This window comes from Canis aureus, chromosome 27 (assembly GCF_053574225.1).
Source record: "Canis aureus isolate CA01 chromosome 27, VMU_Caureus_v.1.0, whole genome shotgun sequence".
Classification (NCBI taxonomy): Eukaryota; Metazoa; Chordata; class Mammalia; order Carnivora; family Canidae; genus Canis; species Canis aureus.
In genome coordinates, this window is record NC_135637.1 from 17,380,163 (window position 1) to 17,404,483 (window position 24,321).

Sequence of the window (24,321 nt, forward strand, 5' to 3'; positions counted from 1 at the left end):
GAGACTGGACAGCCAGGATGTGTGCCCTATGCTACCTGGAAGCTATAGAGGACAGCAATGTTAATTTCCACCAGTGCCTGGTCCTTCCACAGGGAGGATGTCTTCCTCATGTCCAAGTTCATCTTCTTGGCCACTTCCTGAAAAAAGAACAAAACACAGACTCACAGGCTGGGCCACCTTTGGAGAGACAGGGCTAGCTAGTGTCACCAATGAATAGTCAATTCATAGCCAGATAGATGAATTCACCCAAAAGATTTTTCTGTTGAGTACCTACTGGTAGCAGGAAACTAGAAAGACTTGGATGGCCCCTTTGTTTTTGAGCTTACCTTCTAGTGGGGGAGAGAGACAGTTAATATTATGATGAGTGCTAATTCCCAGGGAGAAAATAAGACAAGGAAATGAGATGAAGAGGGATATGGGGGCTGGGTTGGGCCGGGATAGTCAGGGAAGGCCGACCGTGGAAGTGGCACAGCAGGTAAGACCAAAATGATGGGAAGAAGCAAGATATCTGGAGGTCTACTGAGGGAAGGTTCTAGGCAGAGAGAACAGCAGGTGCAAAAGCCTTGAGGTGGGGTGAGGCTTGCACCATCTGAGATACAGAAAGAAGGTCAGTGTATTTGAGGGGCATGGGTAGTGAGCCAGGGGAGTTGGTGGGAGAGAGGCAGGATTGGATCATGCAGGACCTGGGATGAGCCTAAGGAGTGGAAATTTCATTCCAAATATCATGGAGAGGGTCTTTAGAGGGTTTTAAGCAGAAGTGTGGGTCTGGGAGTGACATGATCTGCTTTTTGGAAGGGAAAGCTCTCCACTGATTCTGCTCCATGCTTGGAGTAGCCATACTTGGGATTCAGATCATGGATGCTTTGAGCTCAGGGGGGACACCTGCCTGACTCCTATTTGAGAGATAAGGAAACTAGGCTCAGCAAGGTCCGTAGAGCCATTTGGCCTCGGAGCTAGAGCCCAGGCAGATGCATAATGTTCAAGATCTGCTGCTCCCTAGCCAGCCAACTCCATTGGCAAAACTACTGGAAAAAACCCAACTCCTGACATGTTACAGCTCAAGCTGAACCAGGGGCTGATGTCAGGAGTCGGGAAGACCCAATAGCAAATTCATTAATTAGAGCCTTGCTTTTCTTTCCTCTGTCAATTCTAGTCACTTGTGGGAGCCCAGGTCTCATTATGGGGCTATGAGGCGACAATCTCTCAGGTTTGGGTAAACTGCTTCCCAGCCCAGCTGTCAACATTTGTACATAACAGCAGTCAGACTGGGAGGGCAGGCGTGGGAGCGAGTCTCATTTAAGTTACTCGGGAATGACTCCCTGCAATCGAAATGTAAGCAAAGATCATGAAAGCAGATCTCATATTAATTCATTCTTTGAGGCTGAGGTGTGAGGTTCTGCTGTGGTCCGTTGGCGGTGACACACAGAAAGAAATTTGCTGCTTTACATGAATACATATAAAACTTGAGTTATTTTATGAGAGAGGAAAGTGTGTCTAGCCATTATGCTGCTACTGTTATTTCTACACCACTACTTTGGTTAAAAGAATGGAAAGCACTTGCAGGAAAAAAAAAAAAAAGACTGTATTATTAAAAAAAAAAATCCCCAAATGTGACTTGAGCCACATCTATAGAAATTGCCCGAAACATCTTTTCCTTTCCTGCCGGAAGTTCGTACAGATCAGTGGCTGCCTGGTAGACTCTTTTGGGGAGCTTTGAAAAATGCTGGTATCTAGGCTCTATCCCTGAGCAATTATAACCAAATCCTGGTGAGTGGGACTTGGGCATAATAAAGTTCCCAAGGGGGATCCCTGGGTGGCGCAGCAGTTTAGCGCCTGCCTTTGGCCCAGGGCGCGATCCTGGAGACCCGGGATCGAATCCCACATCGGGCTCCTGGTGCATGGAGCCTGCTTCTCCCTCTGCCTGTGTCTCTGCTTCTCTCTCTCTCTCTCTCTCTCTCTGTATGACTATCATAAAAAAAAAAAAAAAAAAGTTCCCAAGGTAATTCCAGCGTGTGGCAAGGCTGAGGACCCCTGGCTTCTGTTTCCAAAACTTTGAGACCTACTTGGCATAACATCGTGTGAGTTTAAGGTATAGAAATCTAACATGTTGTTTGACACATTTATATATTGCAATATGATTACCACTGTTAATTAACACCTCTGTATCATGCCACATAATTATTATTTCTTTTTCTGTGGTGGAACAATTAAGATCTAGTCTCTTAGCAACTTTGAAGTTTATAATTCAGTATTGTTGACTATAATTACTCTTCCATGCATTGGATTTCCAGAACTTATTTATCTTTTTGCTGCAAGTCTATACCCTGAAACATCTCCCTAACTCCCCCACCCACCAGCCCCTGGTAATCAGCATTTTCCTCTCTTTTTTTTTTTATGAGTTTGGCTTTTTTAGATTCCATATACCTGTGATATCATATCATTTGTTTTTTCTCTCTCCGACTTATCTCACTTAGCGTAATGTCTCAAGGCCCATCCATGTGAACACCCATGGATTTTAACAACATAAACCTAATGCTCAACTCTCAGTTCTAATCTTGCCTTATTTACTGTGTGACATCAGCCCAGCTCACCACTGCTCTGTTTCTTAGCACCTCCTTTTGAAACACAGCCCACCACAGCAGACAGTTGTTAGGAATAACAGTCGCTGGCAAGACCACAGCTATCCTGATGTATCTGCCAGGTCTGAGCTCCAGACTCCACCCTAGCAGCGTTTAGTAGAGGAGGATGACTCAGTCAAGGAGGGAATCAGACCCGCTGCAGAGAAATGTATATGCTGGCCAACTGCTGCCAACCCTCCTCCTTTGTTTTTCAGAAAAAAGGCAAGAAATGTCTTGAGTTCATGGGTCATTTTCTTTTCTTTTTCTTTAAGGTTTTATTTATTTATTTGAGAAAGAGAGAGAGAGCACGAGCAGAGGGTGTGCCAGAGGGAGAGGGAGAAGCAGATTCCCCACTGAGCAGGGAGCTGGATGAAGGACTCTGGGATCCCAGGTCCTGGGATCATGACCCTAGCGGAAGGCAGATACTTAACTGACTGAGCCACCCAGGTGCTCCTTTATGGATCATTTTCGAACTGGCCTAATAGGAGGCCAAGTGTAGCTGGGTGGTTAGGACCTTGGACCATTAAGCCAGACTGAGTTCACATCCCATCTCTGCCACTCACTAGCTGGGTGACCTTGAGCTTGTCGCTTTAACCTTTGAAAGGCCTCAGCTTCCACATCTGTGAAATGGGGATTAGCATACCTGGAAGTTGTGCTGGGGATGAAATGAGCACATAATAGACACAAAGTGCTTGGAACAGTGCCTAGCCCAGAGTACATGCACTGTTCCTGCTGTGGAAGCCCTGGGATTTGCCAGGGGCCCCACCTAGGGTGCAGGTTCTGTTCTAACCTCTTCCAGTTTCCATGACCCAAAGCTCGGCTGTGGGGGAAGGACCGTTGGCCCCACCCCCTCTGCCTCCTGCTGGCCCATCGTGATGGTCAGGGAGGGACCTCACCTCCAGGATGTTGTATCGAGAGTTGTCACAGTAGTCGCGGACGCCAATCTCTGTGCCCATGTACCAGCCGCTGAAGGGACAGGCGCTGAACTCCAGGCCGCCGATCTCCAGCAGCATGTTGGACACAGCGGGGAGGCCGTACCACTTCAGGCCCAGATCCTTGAACCACTCAAACCTGCGGAGAGTGACACAGCCCAGCTCACCACGGGGCAGGAGCCTCTCAGGCAGACATGTGGGCGGAGCAGCCTGAGTCTGGGGATGTGGAAATGCCAGCAACCTTCTGGGACGTCAGAATCTTTCTCCTGGGCTCCGCTTCAGACCTGTGGGATCACAGCCGGGGCTGATGATAAGCATTTGAAACAAGTTCCCCAGGTGATGGGGATGAACATCCAAGCCCAGGAACCACTGCGCTGGGCTGCTATTTATCTCCTGAGCCCACTCTGAAAGTTAATCCAGCAGAAAGGGAGTCTTGCCAAATTCCTTCCTACCTCAGGGCCTTTGCATGGCACTTTCTTCTTCCTGGGACCTTCTCTCTTCTTTCTGTGTCTGTCCAGCCCTTATGCAAACTTTAATTCTTAGCTAAAATGTTGCTTACTCTGAGAAATCTTCCCTGATACTCGGTTTAGCTTGGGTCAGGTGGCTTTATCCCTCTGGGAACCATAACATTTCTTTTGTGGCACTTTTTGGGAACTAAGTGGTTATTTATTTGAGTAATAGTATGTGTAAGTCCTCCTTCTTGGGACCAAAAACACCATAGGGGCAGAGACCATATCACCTACAAAGGCTTGCACAATGCCTGGCCCAGGGCAGGGATAATAAACCATGTTGTAGGAATGCATTAATGAATGTAGGCCAGGTTTCACTAGGGAGACTGGGTGAGTTCCCAGATACTGAGCAGTGTCAGGGGCCTCAGGACACTTGCTCCCTCTCCAGGCCTGGGACGAGGGTGAAGTAAGTCAGGCACTAGCCTTGGGTACAAAATGTAAGAGGGCCCCCACAAACCCAGTAATCAAGCCCAGGACTATTTTTTATTTATGTTATGTTCTAAATTAACTCTACGTTTTCCAAACAAATCAAGTGATGCAAAAGAAAATCCACAATGAACAAAACATCAAAACTTTAAATAAAGACAGGTCCCACCTTGCACGTGTATGACTTACCTGGCTTGCTTCACCTCAACCTCAGCCCTGAACTGGATCCTGTCTTTATTTAAAATTTTCATACAATTTTAAATTAAATTTTGATAAACTTTTTTGAGATAAAAATTAATTTTGATAAAAATATTGTGTTAAAATAATATTGGTCTGGATTGTTGAGCTTTTTGGTGCCACCACCCCCCCCACATGGTCCCCTGCCTCATTTAGCCTCCAAGGCCAATGTCTCACTGTGAATCTCCTTCACTCTCAAAGTGTGACCTCTGCTCGTGCTCCTGGCCAGGACTTGCAGTTCTCTCCTGGCTCCAAATTCTTTTTGGACTTGACTCACATCAGGTCACACAGTTTTAAACAGTTCTATTTAAAATTAGTGCCCACCACAAGACAGGAGGTGCTTCTGCTTTTCTGGAAAGCTGGAAAAAAGGCTAGAAAAAGGGCAGGTGTGGTTGATTGTGTAGGAGTGGGGTAAGGAGGGTGATTATGGTTCAGAAGAAATGTTCATCCCCGGGCTGGTCAAGGAGGACTTACTGCTTGTTGCTGGTGGGGAGGCAGGGGGGTGTGGGGAAGGGGGTTGGGAGGACCCACTCTGCCCAGGCCCACTGTGACCAAGGAACCAAGACCCCCTTTCAGCTTCTGTCTGGGCAACAGAGAGAGCCAGAGGGTTAGGGACTGGCAGAGTGGGGCACTGGGTGAAACCCTCCATGCCACCCACCCCATGCCAGTTCCTCTTACTTGGGGTGCCTAATGGGTACTTCCAACACCAGCTCTGGAGGAATCTGGAAGAGCTCGGGGTCGTTGCCATTGGCCTGGAGCAGGAGTGGCAGGACATCGAAGCGGCCTCTTGGGGGTTTCCAGCCCTGCTGTGTGCAGATCTGCAACCAGAAGTGGTCAGGTCATGCCACCGCCACTGCTGCTGTGCCCCAGACCCTCCAGACACTATGGCAGTGGGGGGGGAGGGGCAGAGATCCCAATGCAAGCCAGCCAGCAGCACCCTCCTCTGGAACTCCCGGAAGGCAAGAGCCAAATCTGTTGTATCTACAATACCCTCGATCACAGGGTCTGGCATGTGCTAGGTACTCGCTCTGGAACTGTTTGCATCAGGCACCCTGAGATATAAAGAAAACCTACCACATCTGATGAAGGCGGAATTATCAGAGTTTGTGCATAAATGCATCTGTTAGAGCAGCTGTCCAATCGAAATATAAAGCAAACCACATAAATAATTGAAAATTTTTTAGCAGCTACATTTCAAAAGGAAAAAAAAAAGCCCAAACAAAAAAGCAGGAGAAATAATTTAAATAATACATTCATTTTAAATAATATATTTTAATTTCAATAATATTTGATTATTAGTTACTAATCATAATCATAATATTTATCATATCAAAATTAACTTCATATATTACAGTATTGATAGCAATATATTTTAATAATATACTTAACATTAAAATATGTAATATAGTTATCCAATAAATATACCAAATGTATAATATATTACATAATTAAATGTATTAATCATCATTAGTGTGATAATGGTAAATTATTGAATACATTATTAATATTACCATAATATATTTAACATAAATTTTAATATATTAACTAACTCAATAGGTATATTAATTTTTAATAAATATAATAGATTAGCCTAACATTATCAAGATGAAAACTATTAAATGAGATATTTTCCACTCTGTTTTGTTCTCAGTCTTTGAGATCCGGTGTGTGTTTCATACTCTCGAGGCACCTCAACTTGGACTTCCCACATTTCAGGCGCTCACTAGCCACATGTGGCCAGAGGCTGCCACCCTGGACAGCGCGAGCAGAGGGTTTCAAAAGCTATGGTTATGTGGTTATGTCTGGAGCGATTCTTTCTGCTGTGTCGGTAGGAAGAGGAAAAGCACGAAATCACGGGCTTAGAAGAACATGTGCTGTCAGCAAGGTTTCTGGAGACAGAAGGGGAGGAAGAGGCTGTGGCGTTTATGTTCTGGTGGCCATGAAGACAAGGTCAGCCAACTATGCAGTTAGCGCTCAGCCAAGTGGAGCCGAGAGTCTGGCTGAGTGTAAATCGGCACAGGTGCAACTCCTGGTCGCCCTGGTTACAGCCCCTTCTTCTCTCGATAATAACATTTTAATAAGAAAAGCCACATGCAAATGAAGTCAGTAGCAATGAGAGAGTGGAGCAGCGCTTGGTTTTGCCAGCTCTGTCCTGAGGGGTGGTGACAGTGGAAAGAATAGAGATGAATCTCAACTGGGGATGGTGTTAACTAAGGTGATAAATAAGAAGGGTGCCAGGCTTTGTGCTTGAGATCATTCTAGGCATGGGTCTGCCCATGGTGTCTTCTAGGGGCATAGGTGCTGTAAGCTATCGTGCGTTACCTTTGCTACCCGTCTGCATCACCAGTGGATGGGGAGATGGTGGTGCCTGTTTTCCTCCTGGCTTTTATGAATTGATTTGGGCTGCCAGAAACTGTGGTCATATTGGTACTATGCAGAGACGCGCTCATCCAAAGAAGGACTGGGTAGGCAAAATTGTGGAAGTGAATGAATGATAGGAGTCTGACATATTACCCAATTCAGAAAAGGTGCATACTAGACAATAGCCCCTGTATGTCAGCTCCTCTCCTGCTGGTGGGAGGCAGGAGAACTTTGGACTGTACTTCGAGATCTCTCTCTGCTTATTTGGTGGCCTTGGAGAACTCATTCGGCCGTGTTGAGACTCAGTCTACTCATCCGTGAAGTGGGACGATAGTTCCTATCATGACGGCCAGACAAGGTGATGGATGAAAATGACCACATGACCAGCTGTAAGGGAATCAGCTGGACTGGGGGCACCTAAAAGGAGCAGGAGGTTGGGAGAGGAGTAAACGGTACCCCACTGGCTGCTTTCCCTGTGATGATAAGCGTTAAAGTAAGAAAAGGCTGTGGATAAAGACAGTTTAGGGGACTGAGAGCCCAAGCAGGGGATGGGGTGGGAGGCACACACCTCTGTGAATTCCACGTTGGCTGGGTCCCCTAGGATGGAACCGTCGGGCTGCTTGTAGCCGGCATAGCGGATGAGCTGAGAGTTCCAGACTCGGAAATCGTGCTTGCCGTCAGTCCTCTGGGGAAATATGGTGATGGCAGACCTGTGGTGGGGAGAGGGGGACCTGTGGTGTCAGGGCAGGGTTGGTGCTTTATGGACATACCAGAAAGGGCATCACCCAGGCCACCAAGTGTGTGAGGCTCAGGGTGGACTTCCTCTGTGCCAAGGTCCCCAAAGGACAATGGGGTCACTGTTGAAAGGGAGGGACCATGCCTCGTCCCTCTACTGGATCACTGGTCTGAAGAATAGAGGATGGGAGGCCCTATGGCAGCCCACTGGAGAACAAAGAATCCTGCTCTGCTTAGAGACCATTAAACATTCTTGGCTTGGGCTAGTTTCCCATGGGATCCTTTGCAGCAGGTAATCTCCAGGGAAACAATGTGGGATCCTCCTTCCCTCTAAGAGCCCACCACTGATTCCCAGCTCCAGTCTTGCACTTACCACCATCCTTAACTTCCCGCCCCATGTGCCCACCGCCTGTATCATACCAAAGTCTACACACTTACAACTAAGAAGAAACCTTAGTACTTCCCTTGTACTCACATTATTCACTTTAGAAGAAAACTGGAGATTGCCACTGGCCTCGCCTACCTAAAGAGGCAACTATGAGACTGTATACTGTTATTACATTGCAGGAAGATGTTGTTTGCTGAAGACACCTAGCTGGAGCCTCGCTCATGCTGCTAAAGGGGTGATCAGTAGCGTTAGAGAAGTGTTAAGGATGTCTTAACACCAAACTGAGACTTTGTCTTTGGCATCATCGGAAGGACATGGTTTAATGTGATCTCATACCAGGAGCTCCTGCCACCCTGGCTCACCCGTCCCACCAGTGGATTCCATCCCAGGCTGTGGAAGCCACCGCCCTGGCTTGTGTCAGCATGAGGATCACATGGCAGGTCCAGTCCGTTGCTTGCAGATCTTCTCTACATATTCTGCCCCTGGAACTTTGCCCTGCTGCCCATCTTGGCTGGAATCCCTCTCTGCTGTCATGTACCCACATTCAAGGAGTGGCTCAGATTCCATTCCTCCACAAAGCATCCCCTGTCTTGTATGTTTCCAGGGATGCCTTCTTTCTGAGCACATGAGGGTCTTACTGTGTGCACAAGACCAGACGCCATTGAATACTGCAGGGCTGGTGCACTGCACCTGGGGGAGGGGGGAAGGGGGGCGAGTCTAGAATGAGGGCTGAAGGTAGGACTCACCCAGAGCCAACAGTGCTCTCAACAACCTCCTAGCAAAGGTGCCATACTGGAGATGAACACAGAATGAGTCAAGCTGTCAGCCTTCCCTCCAGCAGTAAAACACACGGACGTTGCTTTGGTCGAGCACCAGATAAAGGGTGTTTGTGTAACATATATATTTAAAAAGTATGTTTAGAAACACCAGAATCACACACAGCGGGTGGAATGCTTACTCTGTGTGCAGGAACCGAGACCAACAGAAGAAACACAACACACTTATGTCTCCTAAACATAATTTCACTGAACAGCAGATCGAATGCCTTACATCTCGCTCTCCCTCTCCCTTCTCCCTTGCTTGCCTTTGTTATGTTTAGGTGATTTCTATATATGGTATATGTTCTCTGATGGCTTTCTTATCATGTCTAGCAGAATATTTTGTTTAGTAGAAGATCTTGAGAACTGCCCTCCCAAGTTGATAACTGTAAAAAGTGGAGGTGCATTGCTTGGCTTTTGGTGATTCCCCCCTTCCCCATATTGCCTTGTAATATCACCATTTAGAGAAGAGCACATAAGCTCCTTGAGGGCTGAGACCTTGACTGGGCCCTCCATTGATGCTCAGGATACACAGGAGTGTTTTTGATGATGTCCTCTGAGGGATGAGGTCTTTTAGGAAGAGATTGAAAAACCAATTCCCCAAGCTCAGGCTCTGGGCTTATATTATAGGCCCCTTCCCTACTGGTGGGCTCAGCTGGAGCAACAATTTCCTTCTCAAGGAAGGGACGTGGCCAAGACAACTCTTGCTTAATGCAAACAAGCCACCATGGGGATAAGCTCAGTGCAGCCTGGGGCTTGTGGGAATTTCCCTACAGTGGCCCTCATGGCTCCTCCGTGGGGCTGGTCCTCAGCAGCTGGGACCAGATGCTGGGGCAGAACTGATTTACAAGATTGACAAGTAGAACTGTGGGGTCCCAGCTGTTCCCTTCCAGCTGCAACTTGCCAGCGTGGAAGCCGCCATCCCACATTGGTACTGGGATCTTCTGCCTTGGTCTGCCCCCTGGGGCTTTGTTCTTTGTCCGGGGCAAGAGGGGTCCAAGGTGTGGCTTGGCTGGGTAGCATCTGAGGGAGCTGCACCCACAGCGGCAGGAAGAGACATGGTCTTTTAAACCCAGGGAAATTCTAAGGTAGCTCCGAGCAACACAGTAGGATATGGTACAAGCAGGTCACTATTGGCACTGGGATTTTCCATGTCCTGGGAATGGGAAACACCCCTTGCTTCCCCCTTCATGGGTGATATTGAACTGTGGGTCAAGTCTGATTTTGGTTGCAAGAGTCTATTTCTTCCAGAATAGACAGGGCATGGGAGGTGGAACAAAGCAGCCAGGCCACCTCTTCCAGCTAAGCACATCTCCCTGAGGGGAGAAGGGGAGCATTTTCTCTGCAGGTGAGCCAGTCAACTCCAGACCCCAGGGTCAGTGCTTTGGGGGCATCAGACTCCCCTCCCCCAAGCTGGCAGGCTCACCGGAGGTTCCCTTTGTTGGTGGCATACTTGATGTGGTTGCAGATGTAGTTGAACATCCCATGAGCTGTGGTGCAGTCACGGGCATCGAACACCTGCAAGGGGTACATGGTGAGAATGGGTGCCTCTGCCTTCCCTCCTCGGCTCCCCCAGTGGGTGGAGAACCTGGAGCCCATGTCACCTGCTGCCCCACTCAAGTAGGAAGCACTCCACTAACGAGACCTGGGCTGGGCTTTAAAGTTTTGTTTTCTATCCTAATAACTATGGTCAATCAAACCAGGAAAAATTCCCTGAAAGCAGGCATGTGGTTACAGGATGATGAGTGAAGGAGAGACCTTAGTGGGCTAGATGTATTTCCTGGTAGGAAACACTAGGGATCAGGGATTTAAAAACAAAATAAATACAAATCAAACAAAGCCCTCTGAACTTAATAACTAATCTATTTGAGACTTCAAACTATTCCCCGGGTGGTGGGGGTGGGGAATCATATCAGGGGACACAGAATCTAATGCCTCAGGGAATAGGTTGATAGTATAAATAAGCAGAGAGAGTAGGTAGGAGACAAAAAGGAATGGTGGGGTCTGTGGTAAACTGGAGAGTAAGCCTTACCAAGAGACACGCATGTTCCTTTTTAAAAAAAGCACCATGTTGGTTCAATGAGACAGGACTATATGGCAGATTCAGTCACGACCTGAGAATCTGGGGTCCCATGACCATCCATCTACTATCTCACCTTGCCTTCCAGGGGCCCCTGGAGCTCATCCGTCCTCACCCACCAGAGCCGCACCGCCTACCTGCAGCTTGGACCACTGGATCCTGCCGACGCAGCGGGAGGCATTCCGCCAGGCGTGCTTTGCCCCATAGATGAGCTCCGTGTCTTTGAGCTGGTAGGTGCCTGTGGTTTCGATCTCTTTGTTCACCTCTTCCAGCCTCTCTGTGTGGGCTTTGGAGCCAGATCTGAGTGAGGAAGGAAGGGACAGGGGAGTGTCACCTTCTCTCCTGATTTAGGGGTTGGCGAAGGGGGCGAGCCGTCCCATGAGGGCAGAAGCCACAGCCAGTCTGAGTTGACATGCGGACACAACAGTTCAAGCATAAGAAGACTGCAAACTCAAAAGCCCACAAAGGCCCAGTAGTGACTGAACTGGCTGGGTGGGGACTGTGCCCAATGGGTGAGTCTATGCCTGGTTCAAAGGGGGCAGCTACCACTCTGCTCCTGATGGTTGTTACCTGGGAGGAGTGGGGGCCAGGGATGCCAGGTCTCCTTTCAAGAGAAACTGGAAATCTGATTTTTATTTTAATTTTATTCATCTATTTATTTATGTTTAAGTAATCTCTACGTCCAGTGCGGGGCTCGAACTCACAACTTTTTTTTTTTTTTTTTTAATTTTTTTTAATTTTTATTTATTTATGATAGTCACAGAGAGAGAGAGAGAGAGAGAGGCAGAGACACAGGCAGAGGGAGAAGCAGGCTCCATGCACCGGGAGCCCGATGTGGGATTCGATCCCGGGTCTCCAGGATCGCGCCCTGGGCCAAAGGCAGGCACCAAACCGCTGCGCCACCCAGGGATCCCTCGAACTCACAACTTAGAGATCAAGAGTCATGTGCTCCACCAGCTGTGCCAGCCAGGTACTCCTGGAAATCTGATTTTTTTTTTAAAGAGAAGTCTTTTTATTTTTAAATGATGACAGGGAATTCAATTTTAGAAAGTTGAAAATATTATGAAAAATTTTGGGCTTACAAAAAGGTATCCAGAACAATATAATGAACACCCACGCCTAAGAAATAATCAATGAAAAATGATATTATAGTTCCTTGGGGACTATGTTCCCATTGTAACCCACTTTCTTCCTGGAAGTGTCTCATATTTGTCTTTTTTTTTTTTTTAAAGATTTATTTATTTCAGAGAGAGAGAGAGAGAGAAAGAGAGTGACAGTAAATAGGGGGAGGGGCAGAGGGAGAGAGAATGTCAAGCATACTCTGTACTGACATGAGGCTCCATCTCATGACCCTGAGATCACAACCTGAGCCAAAATCAGGAGTCAGTTGCCTAACCAAGCCACCCAGGGTGCCCCCTCTCATGCTTTTCTTTTTTATGTTTATTGTATACATACTTACATAAGTATATATATTGTATATATTTACATAAGTACATATATAATAAGTATTTGCATAAATATATGTTATATATATATATATACTTATGTAACTATTCCCTAAACCATGTACAGTATTACTCTGTACGTTTAAAAAGTTTATATAAATGGTGCTACCTTGAATGTTTTCTTTTACAAAGTTATCCTTTCTTCCTTTTGCATAGTTATTTGCAAGTTTCATTCCCATGAACATGCTGAGTGCCAACTCACTCATTTTCTGTAGCTGTTATGACATTCCATGATTTGGAAAATACCACCACTTACTTACACATTCTCTGCTGAGGGAGTCGATGTTGTTTCGGGTTAGCTCTTTGATTTTAATTTTTTTCCTATTATAACAATGTCTCATTGAACATTTTTATGTATGTCTTCTGGTGAACAAGTTAAGTGTGAGAGTTTCTTTAGGGTAGTGTGCCTAGACACAGAATTTCTTGAAATGTTTCAGATTTAAGCAACTTTGCAGGCCAAAGACATTCCTGGGGACCAGATTTGGCCCTTGGGCCACCAGTTTTCAAACTGAGCGTATGGAGGGCAGAGCCCTTATGCTCAGGTCTTGGTTCAACCATCACAGAGTTGGAGTTAAAGTCTTTGTCTTGGTCCTTGGTAATTCACCCTGGGTCCCCAGAGTCAACATACACTTGCCTTTTAATTGACGAGTAGTACTGATCAATGAACTCTTTGGCGAGAGGAAAGAGCTGTTCTTTTGTGCGGACGTCTTCAGGCCTTCGTATTTGCTGAGAAGGGAGCATGATGGAGCCCATACAGATGTGCTCGGTGCATCCCGTTTCCTGGAAGGACAAGAGAGATTTGGATGATCACTTGGTCTTACCCAAGTGTAGCACAAGTGGGGCTGTGGACGTGGATCTGACATTCATGGTAGAGTTTACCTGGCCTTTAATACCCAAATGGGATTTCTCAAGTACCAGCTTCAAATCATTGTGGGATGTGGTTACCAGTAAAGGTGAGAATCCACAGGCAGTGTGTTAAAGTTCTGAAAGTGTTTGCTCTACTCATCTAGGGGAAGAGAGGCTTTCTGACTGGCACTGCCTGAGAATCAGACTCATTGGTACTGAATCCCCAAATATTTTTTGATCTTGTGTTGATCAAGAAGGAACTTGTAGAGTGGTTGCAATAGGTCACTTGAACATCTCTCTGGGAAGTTGACTGCAAAAAAGTGGCCCCAATTCTTCTCTTGCCTGTATTCATACCCTTTGCAATGTGACTCTAGAGCAATTCTCATCGAGAGGTGGAGCCTATACCCTCTCCCTTTGAATGTGAGCTGGTTTTGGTCAATAGAAAATGGCAGAGGTGCTGTTGTGCCCATCCCATGCCTAGGCCTCAAAAGATCTTGTATGCTTCTGCTCATTCTCTCTGAAAACCTTGCAACCACCATATGAACAAGGCCAAGTTAGTTTGCTGGAGGATCAGAGTTATCCTAACCAAGGCCATCCTAGACCTGCCTGGTGTCCCTCAGATGATTGCAGATGCTTGAAATCAACTGAAACCAGCAGGACCACCAAGGCAATCTGTAGACTTTTGGAAAATAATGAGTTGTTGTTGTTTTAAGTCCCTGACTTTTGGGTATATTTGTTATGCAGCAAAAGCTAACCAACACACTATTCTCCCAAGAGGCTCATTTTCAACAAAAATGTAAAGCAATGCGTTGAATTGCTAACTGTTAAAAATATGATGTAAAAGTTTAGCAGAGGGCCGCCCGGGTGGCTCAGCAGTTTAGCGCCACCTTCAGTGCAGGGCGTGGTCCTGGAGACACGGAATTGAGTCCCATGTCAGGCTCCCTGCATGGAGCCTGCTTCTCCCTCTGCCTGTGTCTCTGCTCTCTCTCTCTGTATCTCTCATGAATAAATAAAGAAAATCTTTAAAAAATATAATAAATAAAAGTTTAGCAGAAACCCAGTGACACCAAGGAAGGGCTTTTTCAATACCTTATCAGTGGTCAGACTGTGAGAGACAAAGAAGATATGTTCAGAACCAGCAACTCCACTTGGATTCTTGTGGGTTCAAGGTATACAAATGAAAAGTATTTCCATGAGTGAGTAAGTATCCACCAGTGGTTCTCAAATGGGAGTGGATTTCCCTACCAGGAGACGCTGAGTAATATCTGGAGACATTTTTGGTTATCACAAATTCAGGGGGGCTACTGACATCTCATGAGTATAAGCCAGAAATGATGCTAACCACTCTACAGGCACAGGGCAGGCCCCACAACAAAGACTTAGCCAACGCCAAATGTGAAGTTGGTCTCTGTCCTGCTGGGATACTCACCAATGTGCTCTTAAGGTGGAGGGTGTCAGTGAGAACCACATCCGTCTCCCAGTTCTTGACCTTGAGGAAGCGGGGGCACTTGGAGGGGCTTCCATTCTTTGTGGGAGACTGTTTTCCCGAGGCAGGGGGCTGGAGGAGACAAGGAAGTATGGGACATCAGACACTGGAAAACTGTCTCCACTTGTGGAGATAAATCACAAGTAAACCCGTATGTGAACAATGTAGTATCAGTTGGTGATAAGGATATATGATGATGACTAAGTAGAGGGGAGAAAGGCAAGTGCAAAGGCCCTGAGGTAAGGATAAGCTTGTTAAGTTCAAAGGACCAGCAAGGAGGCCACCGTGGCTGGAATGTAGGAGTGTGATTAGGGCAAGGAGATGAAATCAGGCAGGAGGCAGGTGAGTTTCTCTTCCTGGAATCTGCCAGAGTTACCAAGCACCTGCACAGAGAGAAGGACTCATTCTCCCATGTGACACCTACAAGGTGGTTGGGAACCTGGTCCCTCTACCTATGCCAAAGGAGGCACTGTGGAAAAGCCTTTTGGGTTCTATTCTTTGGGGAGGGGTCAAGAACTCAAAGGTGGCCTCTCTGGTGTCTAGCACAGGTCCTTGCAGATAGCAGGGACTCACTGAATGTCTGCTGAATGAGTAAATGACCAAGGGACAGAGTCTGCCTCTCTGAATGGTGCTGGCTTTTAGGCCTGAGGAATCAAAGCTGAAGCTAGGTCAAATTCCTTGGATTCCTGGGCTTCCCTGCTATAGTCCAAACTCACTACATCTGGTGAGCACTGGGAAAACAGAAAAAATTAAGTTAAAAAATTTCAAAGCATAGAATATTTCCCCTGAATTTTAGGCTTCTGCCTCTCGAAAATGCCAAATGTGTTCCTGCCTTTGGGCCTTTGCACTGACTGCTCCCTCTGTGTTGAACACCTTCAGTCTCCCATCTGTCTTCCCTTCTATAAACAAAATGCCCAGTTGGTGTTAGGCGATAAGTCTTGGGCTGACCAAAGTTGGCCCATCCATTTTAGATCTCTTTAATAAGGATTACGTTCTGTCTTGGGTGTTTCCGAGTAATTGTCTACCTGTCTATGCATCAGACAAGCGTCAGTCAGCAACTGTAAGGGAGAAGCAGCAGGTATGCCCTGCTGTGTCAGCTGGGTGGGGGAAGGGAGAAGACAAACCAGTGTGGAGTGACACTCATGCCAAAGAATGGAGCCCCGGACAGAGACCTTGTGGGAGGACATTCACACACTCAACTAGTATTTATTGAGCACCTACTATGAGCTAGACACTGTTAGGCAATGGGGGCACTGTGGTGAGCAAGACAGAGAGTGCTCTGGCCCTTCTGGGACACTGATGTGAGAGAAGTGGAGATAAGTCACAAGTAAACCCATATGTGAACAATGTAGTATCAGCTGGTGGTAAGGATATATGATGATGACTAAGTGGAGGGGAGAAAGGCAAGTGCAAAGGCCCTGAGGTAAGGATAAGCTTGTTAAGTTCAAAGGACCAGCAAGGAGGCCACCGTGGCTGGAGTGTAGGAGGGTGATTAGGGCAAGGAGATGAAGTCAGGCAGGAGGCAGGAGGAACTGGGTTGGTGGAACTCAGGTGGGTAAGGAAGCTGTGAATTACACTTAAGTGGGCTAAGTCCAGGAAAGAAATCATAGAGCATGCTGAAGGGCTAAGACTGAAAACTGGCATTCAAGAAGCATTTACTGTATGCCAAGCAAGAGCTTATCATGCCCATTTTACAGATGAGGAAACGGAGGCACAGAGAGGTTAAGTTGCCCAAGGTCACAGAGCTAGTACACTGGAGCCAGGAGTCAAATCCTGGAAGTCTGTCTTTCAAACCATGTTCTTTTTCTTTCTTTCTTTTCTTTTTTTAGATTTTATTTATTTATTTGACAGAGAAAGACAGAGAGAGAGAGAAGGCACAAGTAGGTAGAGTGGCAGGCAAAGGGAGAGGGAGAAGCAGGCTCTCAGTTGAGCAGGGAGCCTGAGGCCGGGCTTGATCTCAGGACCCTGGGATCATGACCTGAGCCAAAGGCAGACGCTTAACTGACTGAGCCACCAGGAGCCCCTCAAACCATGTTCTTAACTGTTGGACTCTCCTGCCTCTTCGCCATTATGCATAAGTCATTCATTCATTCATTCATTCAACATATGTTTATTGAGTAGGTTCTATGTTCCAAGCAAGGCAGCAAGGGCCAGAGCTATAGTGACAACTAGACAGATGAGAACTCTGCCCTCATGGAGTTCTTAGTGCAATGTTGGGGTGAGGGGAGAGATGACAGTTGTATGATCATTATAATCAAGTACAGTGGGTGTTATAATATGGGACGTTGGTGGTGTATAAAGGACTGTGGAAACACAAAGAGAGACACCTAACCTACAGCATTTGATTTCTAAGTTGAGATCTGATCTGAAGTAGGTGTTAATCAGGCAAAGAAAGAAGAGCAAGGTCTTGCAGGCAGAAAGAACAACTTATGCAAAGGTCCTGAGGTGACAGGCATATCATAGCCTCCTTTCTGGCCAGTGGAATAAGAGCTCTGTGCTTAAGCATCTATGTTGCTATGTTAGTATCTGGGGAGCTGAGGATAGGTGAACAGCACGTTAAAGACAGCTCCAGAACCATCCAAGTGGTAGCAGAGAACAAAAGGAAGGTGCCATGACTCATGATCTTCCACACCTCCCTGCTGTGGCCAGATCCGGTCATCTCCAGTGGTTCCCATCTCAGTGCTGGGCATCACCATCCATCCACCTGTGCAAGACACAGGTGGGAGCTATCCTGGACATAGTACTCTTTATCCCCCACACCTGATCCTCCCCCAAGCCCCCCCATTTTAGCTTCAAAATAGCTCTAGAATACACCCCTTCCTTTTTCTCCCCATCTAACCAGCCAGTACCCTCGCCGGACAAAATCATCTTTCACTTGGATGAATGTGATCACCTCCTAAATGTCAGCCACCACTTCCTGTCAGTACCCCTGCTAGTCCTATCAGTAATGCCACGGCCATAAGTGTTACTATAGTCCTGCCACACCAGGAACAGGAGAAGGATGTAGGAGTCTTCCCTTCACTCCCATTTGCACTTTCTGCCTGCTGAGCTCTGAGTTATTTTACTACGTCGCCTTGTGAAGCCACATGCAGACAGTTCCATTTCCTTTGAAGGCCTGGCCAGACAGCACCAACACTTCTTTAAGATCTGTCTTCACTACAGTCTCTTCCAGCAGACATGCAAGGGATGGAAGTCACATCTTTGGGCAAGACTTTGTAGCAACACATTCCTCCGACCATGCCAACATGAGAACCAAAAAAATCTGACCTTGCCCATGCGGGAGGCACCTGAGCCATCCTCCCTAAATATTGCGCATCATTCAGCCAGTTTGCAAACTCTCTTAACCACCCACATGGACGTCCTGGAGGCTGGGGAGCAGTTGGAATCCCAGAGAGAGGATAATGGGACAGACACAGTGCTAGCGCTGGGGTCAGGCCTAGGACCCGTGGAGGGGGTGGGAGGGCAGGTGGATGGGGAGCAGAGTGAGGCAGGGGAAAGAGGGGTGGGGTACGGCTGGTGGGTGGGCAGCCGGCAGCCTTCATCGGCAGTGTGTGGAGGGAGTAACAGGCATAACGAAAGAGGCCATCTGTTGAGGTTCCAGATGTGTGAGGGGTGGTCATTTCGAGCCAAGGAATGGGGGGTTCAGGCCCGAGCCTCTCTCCGCCCCGGGCTGTGCTGAACTGCACACACACTTGAAACCAGGCATTAGGAAGCCTCTGGCAGGGCTGTTGTACTTGGGGCTTTGATGTTTTAATTAGCCAGCAGTAATATTAGATGACTCAGGAGGGGACAAATGGGGAGATTAATATAGCAGTCAGGGGCCCTGCATGGGGCATGCAAATGACTTTTCTGAGTGGGGACTGAAATGTTCTCGTTAAAAATGCAGATTAGTGGCACTTGTGAGTTATTAAGCTGGGGACTGGGCACAGGTGGGCTTTGGGCAGCAGCTCCACGTGTCCTTTACTAGAGTTGTGCCTGGTGTGGTCAGCGGATGCTTTTTAGGTGGTGGGAGATCCTAGTTAGATCTTGGTGGGCTTTGTGGGAGGGCTGCCTGGGACGTCGCTCCTAAGTGGGCATTTCAAAGGCTCTGTCCACACCTCTTTGCTTCTGGAGCCTGCAGGGGCTGTGAAATGGAAGGTAGTGGCCTTGCAGCCCAAGAGGAGATAGAGAGGGGACGTCATACCAGCCCCGGGCCTGGAGCCAGGAACTCAGCCTTGTAGGCACCCTGACACCCTGGTTCCTTCTGCCCTCTCCTTCTCTTCCATCTCCCTCTCCCTCAACAAATACACACTGAGCACCTACTGTGTGCCTGGGACTTGTGTTCTTGGCCCTACGGTGGTCCCCACTCTCATCCCGCAACCAGGAGAAGCCTCATCTGGCTGCGTGCCGCCGTCTCAGACTGTGGCCCGGGGGACAAACCTGGTCCGCTGCCTGCTTTTTATGCAGCCCACAAGCTAGGAAGGTTTTTTTCCTCCCCCATCTTTAGCCCGTTGAATAAAAATATCAAAAGAAGAGTCGTGTTTCATGATACATACAAGTTACATGAAGTTCAAATTTCAGTGTCCATAAATAAAGTTTTATTGGCACACGGCCACCCTCATTTGTTCTTAGATTATCTGTGGAGGCTTTAGGGATAGGGCAGCAGAGCAGGGTCGTTGTCACAGAGACCAAGGTCATAAGGGCCACAGAGGCTAAAACTATTTCCTACCTTTCCCCTTACAGAAAAATCTAGACTCTTGATCCAGAGAATCGACTTCCAGTGGTGGAACGCTTAAGTTATTTTTACCTGTGTCTCCACTTGCTTAAATGGCACTGCATTAGAGATCTTTCCTGATTGTCCTTTAAAACAGCGCCCCACCCAGTATTCTGTGCTCCCTTATCATGCTTTAGTTTTCTTCAAGGCATTTATCACTGCCTGCAATTTGCGAGTGTATATGTATTTGCATGTGAATGTATATATGTCTAAGTCTCTATGTCTTATGGATCCGGTTAGACATAATACATACATATATATACATATATATGATGTCTACAGATATTTAGATACAGATATGGTTTTCTGCTTACCCACTGTCTACTTTGCTCTGTGTCTAGCCCCTAGACCAGTGTCCAGCACATTGTACATGCTCAACAAACTGAGGTCTGCCACAGATGAACTGTCCCTTCTGAATTCCTATGTTAAAGCCCTAACCTGTTGGAGACAGGAAGTAGTTAAGATGAAAAGAGGCCATAAGAGGGGCACCTGGGTGGCTTAGTGGGTGAAGCATCTGCCCTTGGCCTAGGTCATGATCTCAGGGTCTTGGGTTCCAGCCCCATATCATGTCGTGCTGCTCGGCAGGGAGTCTGCTTCTCACTTTCTCTCTGCTCACCTCTCCCTCACTCCTGCACACTCTCTCTTTCTTGCTCACTCCCTCTCAAATAAATAAATTAAATTTTAAAAAATGGGGCAGCCAGGGTGGCTCAGCGGTTTAGTGCCGCCTTCAGCCTGGGGTGTGATCCTGGAGACTTGGGATCGAGTCCCATGTCGGGCTCCCTGCATGGAGCCTGCTTCTCCCTCTGCCCGTGTCTCTGCCTCCCTCCCTCCCTCTCTCTCTCTGTGTCTTTCATGAATAAATGAATAAAATATTTTTTAAAAATTGTCATGAGTAGGACCTAATCTGACAGGATTGGTGACCTTATGAGAAGAAGAGACCGTTCTCTCTTTCCCTCCACGCACACACACAGAAAACCAAAATAAGGACATGGTGAAGGTGGCCGTCTGCAAGCCAGGAAGGGAGCCCTTGCCCAGTGCGACCACACTGGCACCCTGACCGTGGACTGCAGCCTCCAGAGCTATGAGAAATAACTTTCTACTTCTAAGCCACCCCAGTCAGTGTATTTTGTGATGGCAGCCCAAGCCAAGGAACACAAGGTCTAAATGCATTTCAAAATCCCTTGAATGCTAAGCCAAAGGCTTTTGTCTTGATTAAGCAGAGAATGGTCCCCCAACATGAAGCTGCCTGATTGGGGGGGCACTTCTCAAAGCCAAGGTTTATGCCACGTGGCTGCAAGGGCTGTGGGAGGGAGAGGGTGAGTGCGGAGAGAACCACGGGGCTGCCTCGGTGCAGGGGGGAAGCCGGGAGGGCAAAGCACAGCTGCAGCAGCTGTGGTGGGGTGGGAGGAGCCAGAGAGTGGGGTGCCAGAAGCAGAACAGACAGCTCGGAGGTGTGAGAGGGTGGGAGGGGGCAAGGGACAAAATCAACAGTGACTCGGAGGCCTCCTCGTGAGTGGGAGGACGTTGGGGAGTAAGGAGCAGCAGTGACAGGAAGGTGGTGGAGGGGGGCTTTTTAAGGCAGGAACATAGACACAAGACATCAGAATTTGGAAGATCTGGACACGGCAGCCAAGTACCTTGCTGTTCCCCAACTGTGGGGCCTCCCAGCCAAGAGCCTCGTCATGGAATAGGGCCAGAAGCTTGACAGCAGCGAGGGAGCTCCCTGGGAGACACCACATTCTAGGAACTGTTAAGGGCTGAGCTATGTCCCTCTCAAATTCATATGCTGGTGTCCTAGCTCCCAGCACCTCAGAATATGGTCTTACCTGGGGTCTTTAATGAGGTAATGAAGTTAAAGTGAGGTCATTTGGGTGGGCCCTAATCCAATATGACTGGTGCTCTTATAAAAGGGAAATTTCAAGACCCATACACACTGCCATCCACAAGCCACAGAGAGAGCCCTGTGGGGATTCTCCCTCACGGCCTTAAGAAGGAACCAACCTGCCAACATCTTGATTTTAGGAGCTCTCCAGGCTCCAGAATGTTTCTGTTGTTTTGTTTTTATTTTTTAAAGGTTTTACTTATTTATTCATGAGAGACACACAGAGAGAGAGAGGCAGAGACAGGCAGAGGGCGAAGCAGGGTCCATGCAGGGAGCCCAATGTGGGACTTGATCCCAGGACCCTGGGATCACAGCCTGTGCCAAAGGCAGATGCTTAACCACTGAGCCACCCAGGTGCCCTGTTTCTGTTGTTTAAACCACCCAGTTTGTGATGCTTTGTTACAAGAACCCTAAGAAATAATCCAGGAGCTAAAGCCGGAACCTGTAGGAAGCAAGTAGTTTCTTACTCTTTAACTATTGGCCCCAGAGACAGCTTTTCCCTCCTAGGCCTGCAGCAACCTGCCCTGCTTGGCTTGTCCTAAAATGAGGACAGCATCCTGGGGCTGAGCTGGGCACCACGCCAGCCACCCTAGAGGCCAGGTCCACACACCGTGCCCTCTGCTGCAGCCCCAAGCAGCATTGCTCTAACCTGTGGCTACCACCTCCTCAGGGCAGCAGGTGTAACTGGGTTATGAGCTGTGGCAGATCAGGGTCCAGGACCACAGACCCGCAAATCAGCAGGTATGCTGTGTGAAAAAATTGCTACTTATAAAACTTAACCAACTGTGTTTAGTACCTTTGAGTATAATTTCCTTGTAGTGTATGCAAAGCATTATTTATAAAGTGATTCATTCTTTATAATAACTCCATGGAAGGTTGAAATCATTGATTCTACCCCCACCTTCCCCATCCTGATTCAACAGGCCATTTTCTGTGGAGGATAATTAAAGAAGGAGATGCTCCAGAGTCAGACCATCACAGTTTGCAGCCACAGACAAGGGCCTGTGAAGATAAGGGGTCCTTAAGGTACATTGCTGAGTAGACGTTTAGTGGCACTGATGTTGCAAGGTAGCCAGATGTTATTAGACAACTTTAAACTTCATCCCATTACCAGACCACAATGAATATGTGCCTCATGAATTAATTTTAAAAGAAATGCTGTAATAATTATCTTGTGCCCTAACCCCTTTCTATTACATTTGGACTCTGTGTGTGTGTGTGTGTGTATGTGTGTGTGTGTGTGTTTATTCAAAGCATTGACTTGCTAAAGGTAACTATTTAAAATGAACAAGCCTTGCAATTGTGATTTGGAGTTTTTACCTTTAAGGTATTGTGACCCTCAGAAACTGAAAGCCCTATTGACCTCTCAGAATCTCTGTTTGGAGGGGTATCAATCTGCAGAGGGGAGGAAAAAGCACTTTGACTTGGCTTATCTGGGAAAAAAACTTGAATATAGTTTGAACTTGAATAGGGTTTGCAATGACTAAGCATGCAGAGCGGTATCACTGCTTCCTGAGCCAGACATCATTGTCTCAATGGAAACAGTTGGGACGGCTTGCTCTGAATATACTCATTATTAAAACAACCAGCTAACAAACAGTTAACAAAATATGTGGAAATTCCTGCAGGGCTGAACCCAAACCCCCATTAATTCAGGCCCTGCTTCCTGGCTCTGCCCTGGCTCTGACCACCTGAAGAAGCAGGACAGGGATGGCTGGTCTCATGGCAAAGTGGCCTACAAAGACCCTAGAGGTAACCAGCCGGTGACGGCATGGGTGGGAGGAAGCAAAACATCAGCGAGGTTTGGATTCTGCTGCCACTGGGGGCCGAGGGAGAATCCATTCCACATAAATTCCCAGAAAGTATCTTTGTTGAGGTTTTTTTTATCCCCTGTTTGAGGGCATCCCTGGAACACTGGGTGACCTGTAAAGAGCGAGCTATGGAAGGTGCTTTTGGGAAACTCCAACCTGTATGTCTTATTCCGGTCATGGGCTGGATCAAGCTGAGGGAAAGCTGGTCCCACTGAGCTGGGGGGCAGTAATGAGTTTAGTAGGAGTTTATGGCTAGTGATTTGGGGGACCCTCCCACAGAAAGAGATTAATCTCAAAAGACAGGAGTTTCCTTAAGCGCTCAGAGAGGCTTAGGGAAGGGAGTAATCAACAGACACCCTAAACGGAGCCACTGAATCTACCAAAGCCAGCAGGGCAGGTCTCCGGAGAATGTCTGGATGTGATGCTATGAAACCCCAAATATCACACTGTGATAACTGCTGTGTGTGTGTGTGCGATATGGCCTGTAGCTCATCCTAGAAGTAGAAGTTTCTAGAAGTCAGACAACGCTTTGATGAAGAGACGATGCTCAGACAGTGAATTTCTTAAGTGCAGTGATTGCATCTGATTCCCTAATGTAGTAAGCAACGTTTAGTAAATGCCTATTCAGAGGCTGAGCAAAGCTAGGCCATTATACATCTACTGGCTCACGGAATCCTCCTGGCAACCCATTTTTCAGAGGAGAAAACAGAGGCTCTAAGAAGTGAAATGACTATCTTCAAGTTCACAGCTTACAGGCAACAGAGCTGGGCATGGGGTTCAGGCTTTCACAGGCTGGGCCTTTCCACTGCAGACCTGGCTACTTGCCCCAGTGGACTCCGAGAGCCTGGCCCCCCGCAGCAGATGGACACATGCTGCCTCAATCGGAATGATCGATGAGGATGATGACGGAGTCACCGAGGGAGAGAGGTGTGGC

The 24,321-nt window shown here is 47.5% G+C and overlaps 1 protein-coding gene across 2 annotated transcripts in view; it reads right to left on the reverse strand.

The window, feature by feature from the left end:
* NOS1 (nitric oxide synthase 1) overlaps positions 1–24,321 on the reverse strand; it is a 113,267-nt gene that overhangs the window by 44,092 nt on the left and 44,854 nt on the right. For both annotated transcript variants that reach the window (XM_077875808.1, XM_077875806.1), the window contains exons 4-11: positions 14,885–15,013; positions 13,244–13,389; positions 11,242–11,404; positions 10,451–10,542; positions 7,652–7,793; positions 5,401–5,540; positions 3,515–3,689; positions 36–137 (exon numbers count right to left, since the gene is read on the reverse strand). In XM_077875808.1, the coding sequence (XP_077731934.1) occupies positions 36–137; positions 3,515–3,689; positions 5,401–5,540; positions 7,652–7,793; positions 10,451–10,542; positions 11,242–11,404; positions 13,244–13,389; positions 14,885–15,013 (1,089 nt within the window). The remainder of the gene's footprint in view (positions 1–35; positions 138–3,514; positions 3,690–5,400; positions 5,541–7,651; positions 7,794–10,450; positions 10,543–11,241; positions 11,405–13,243; positions 13,390–14,884; positions 15,014–24,321) is intronic.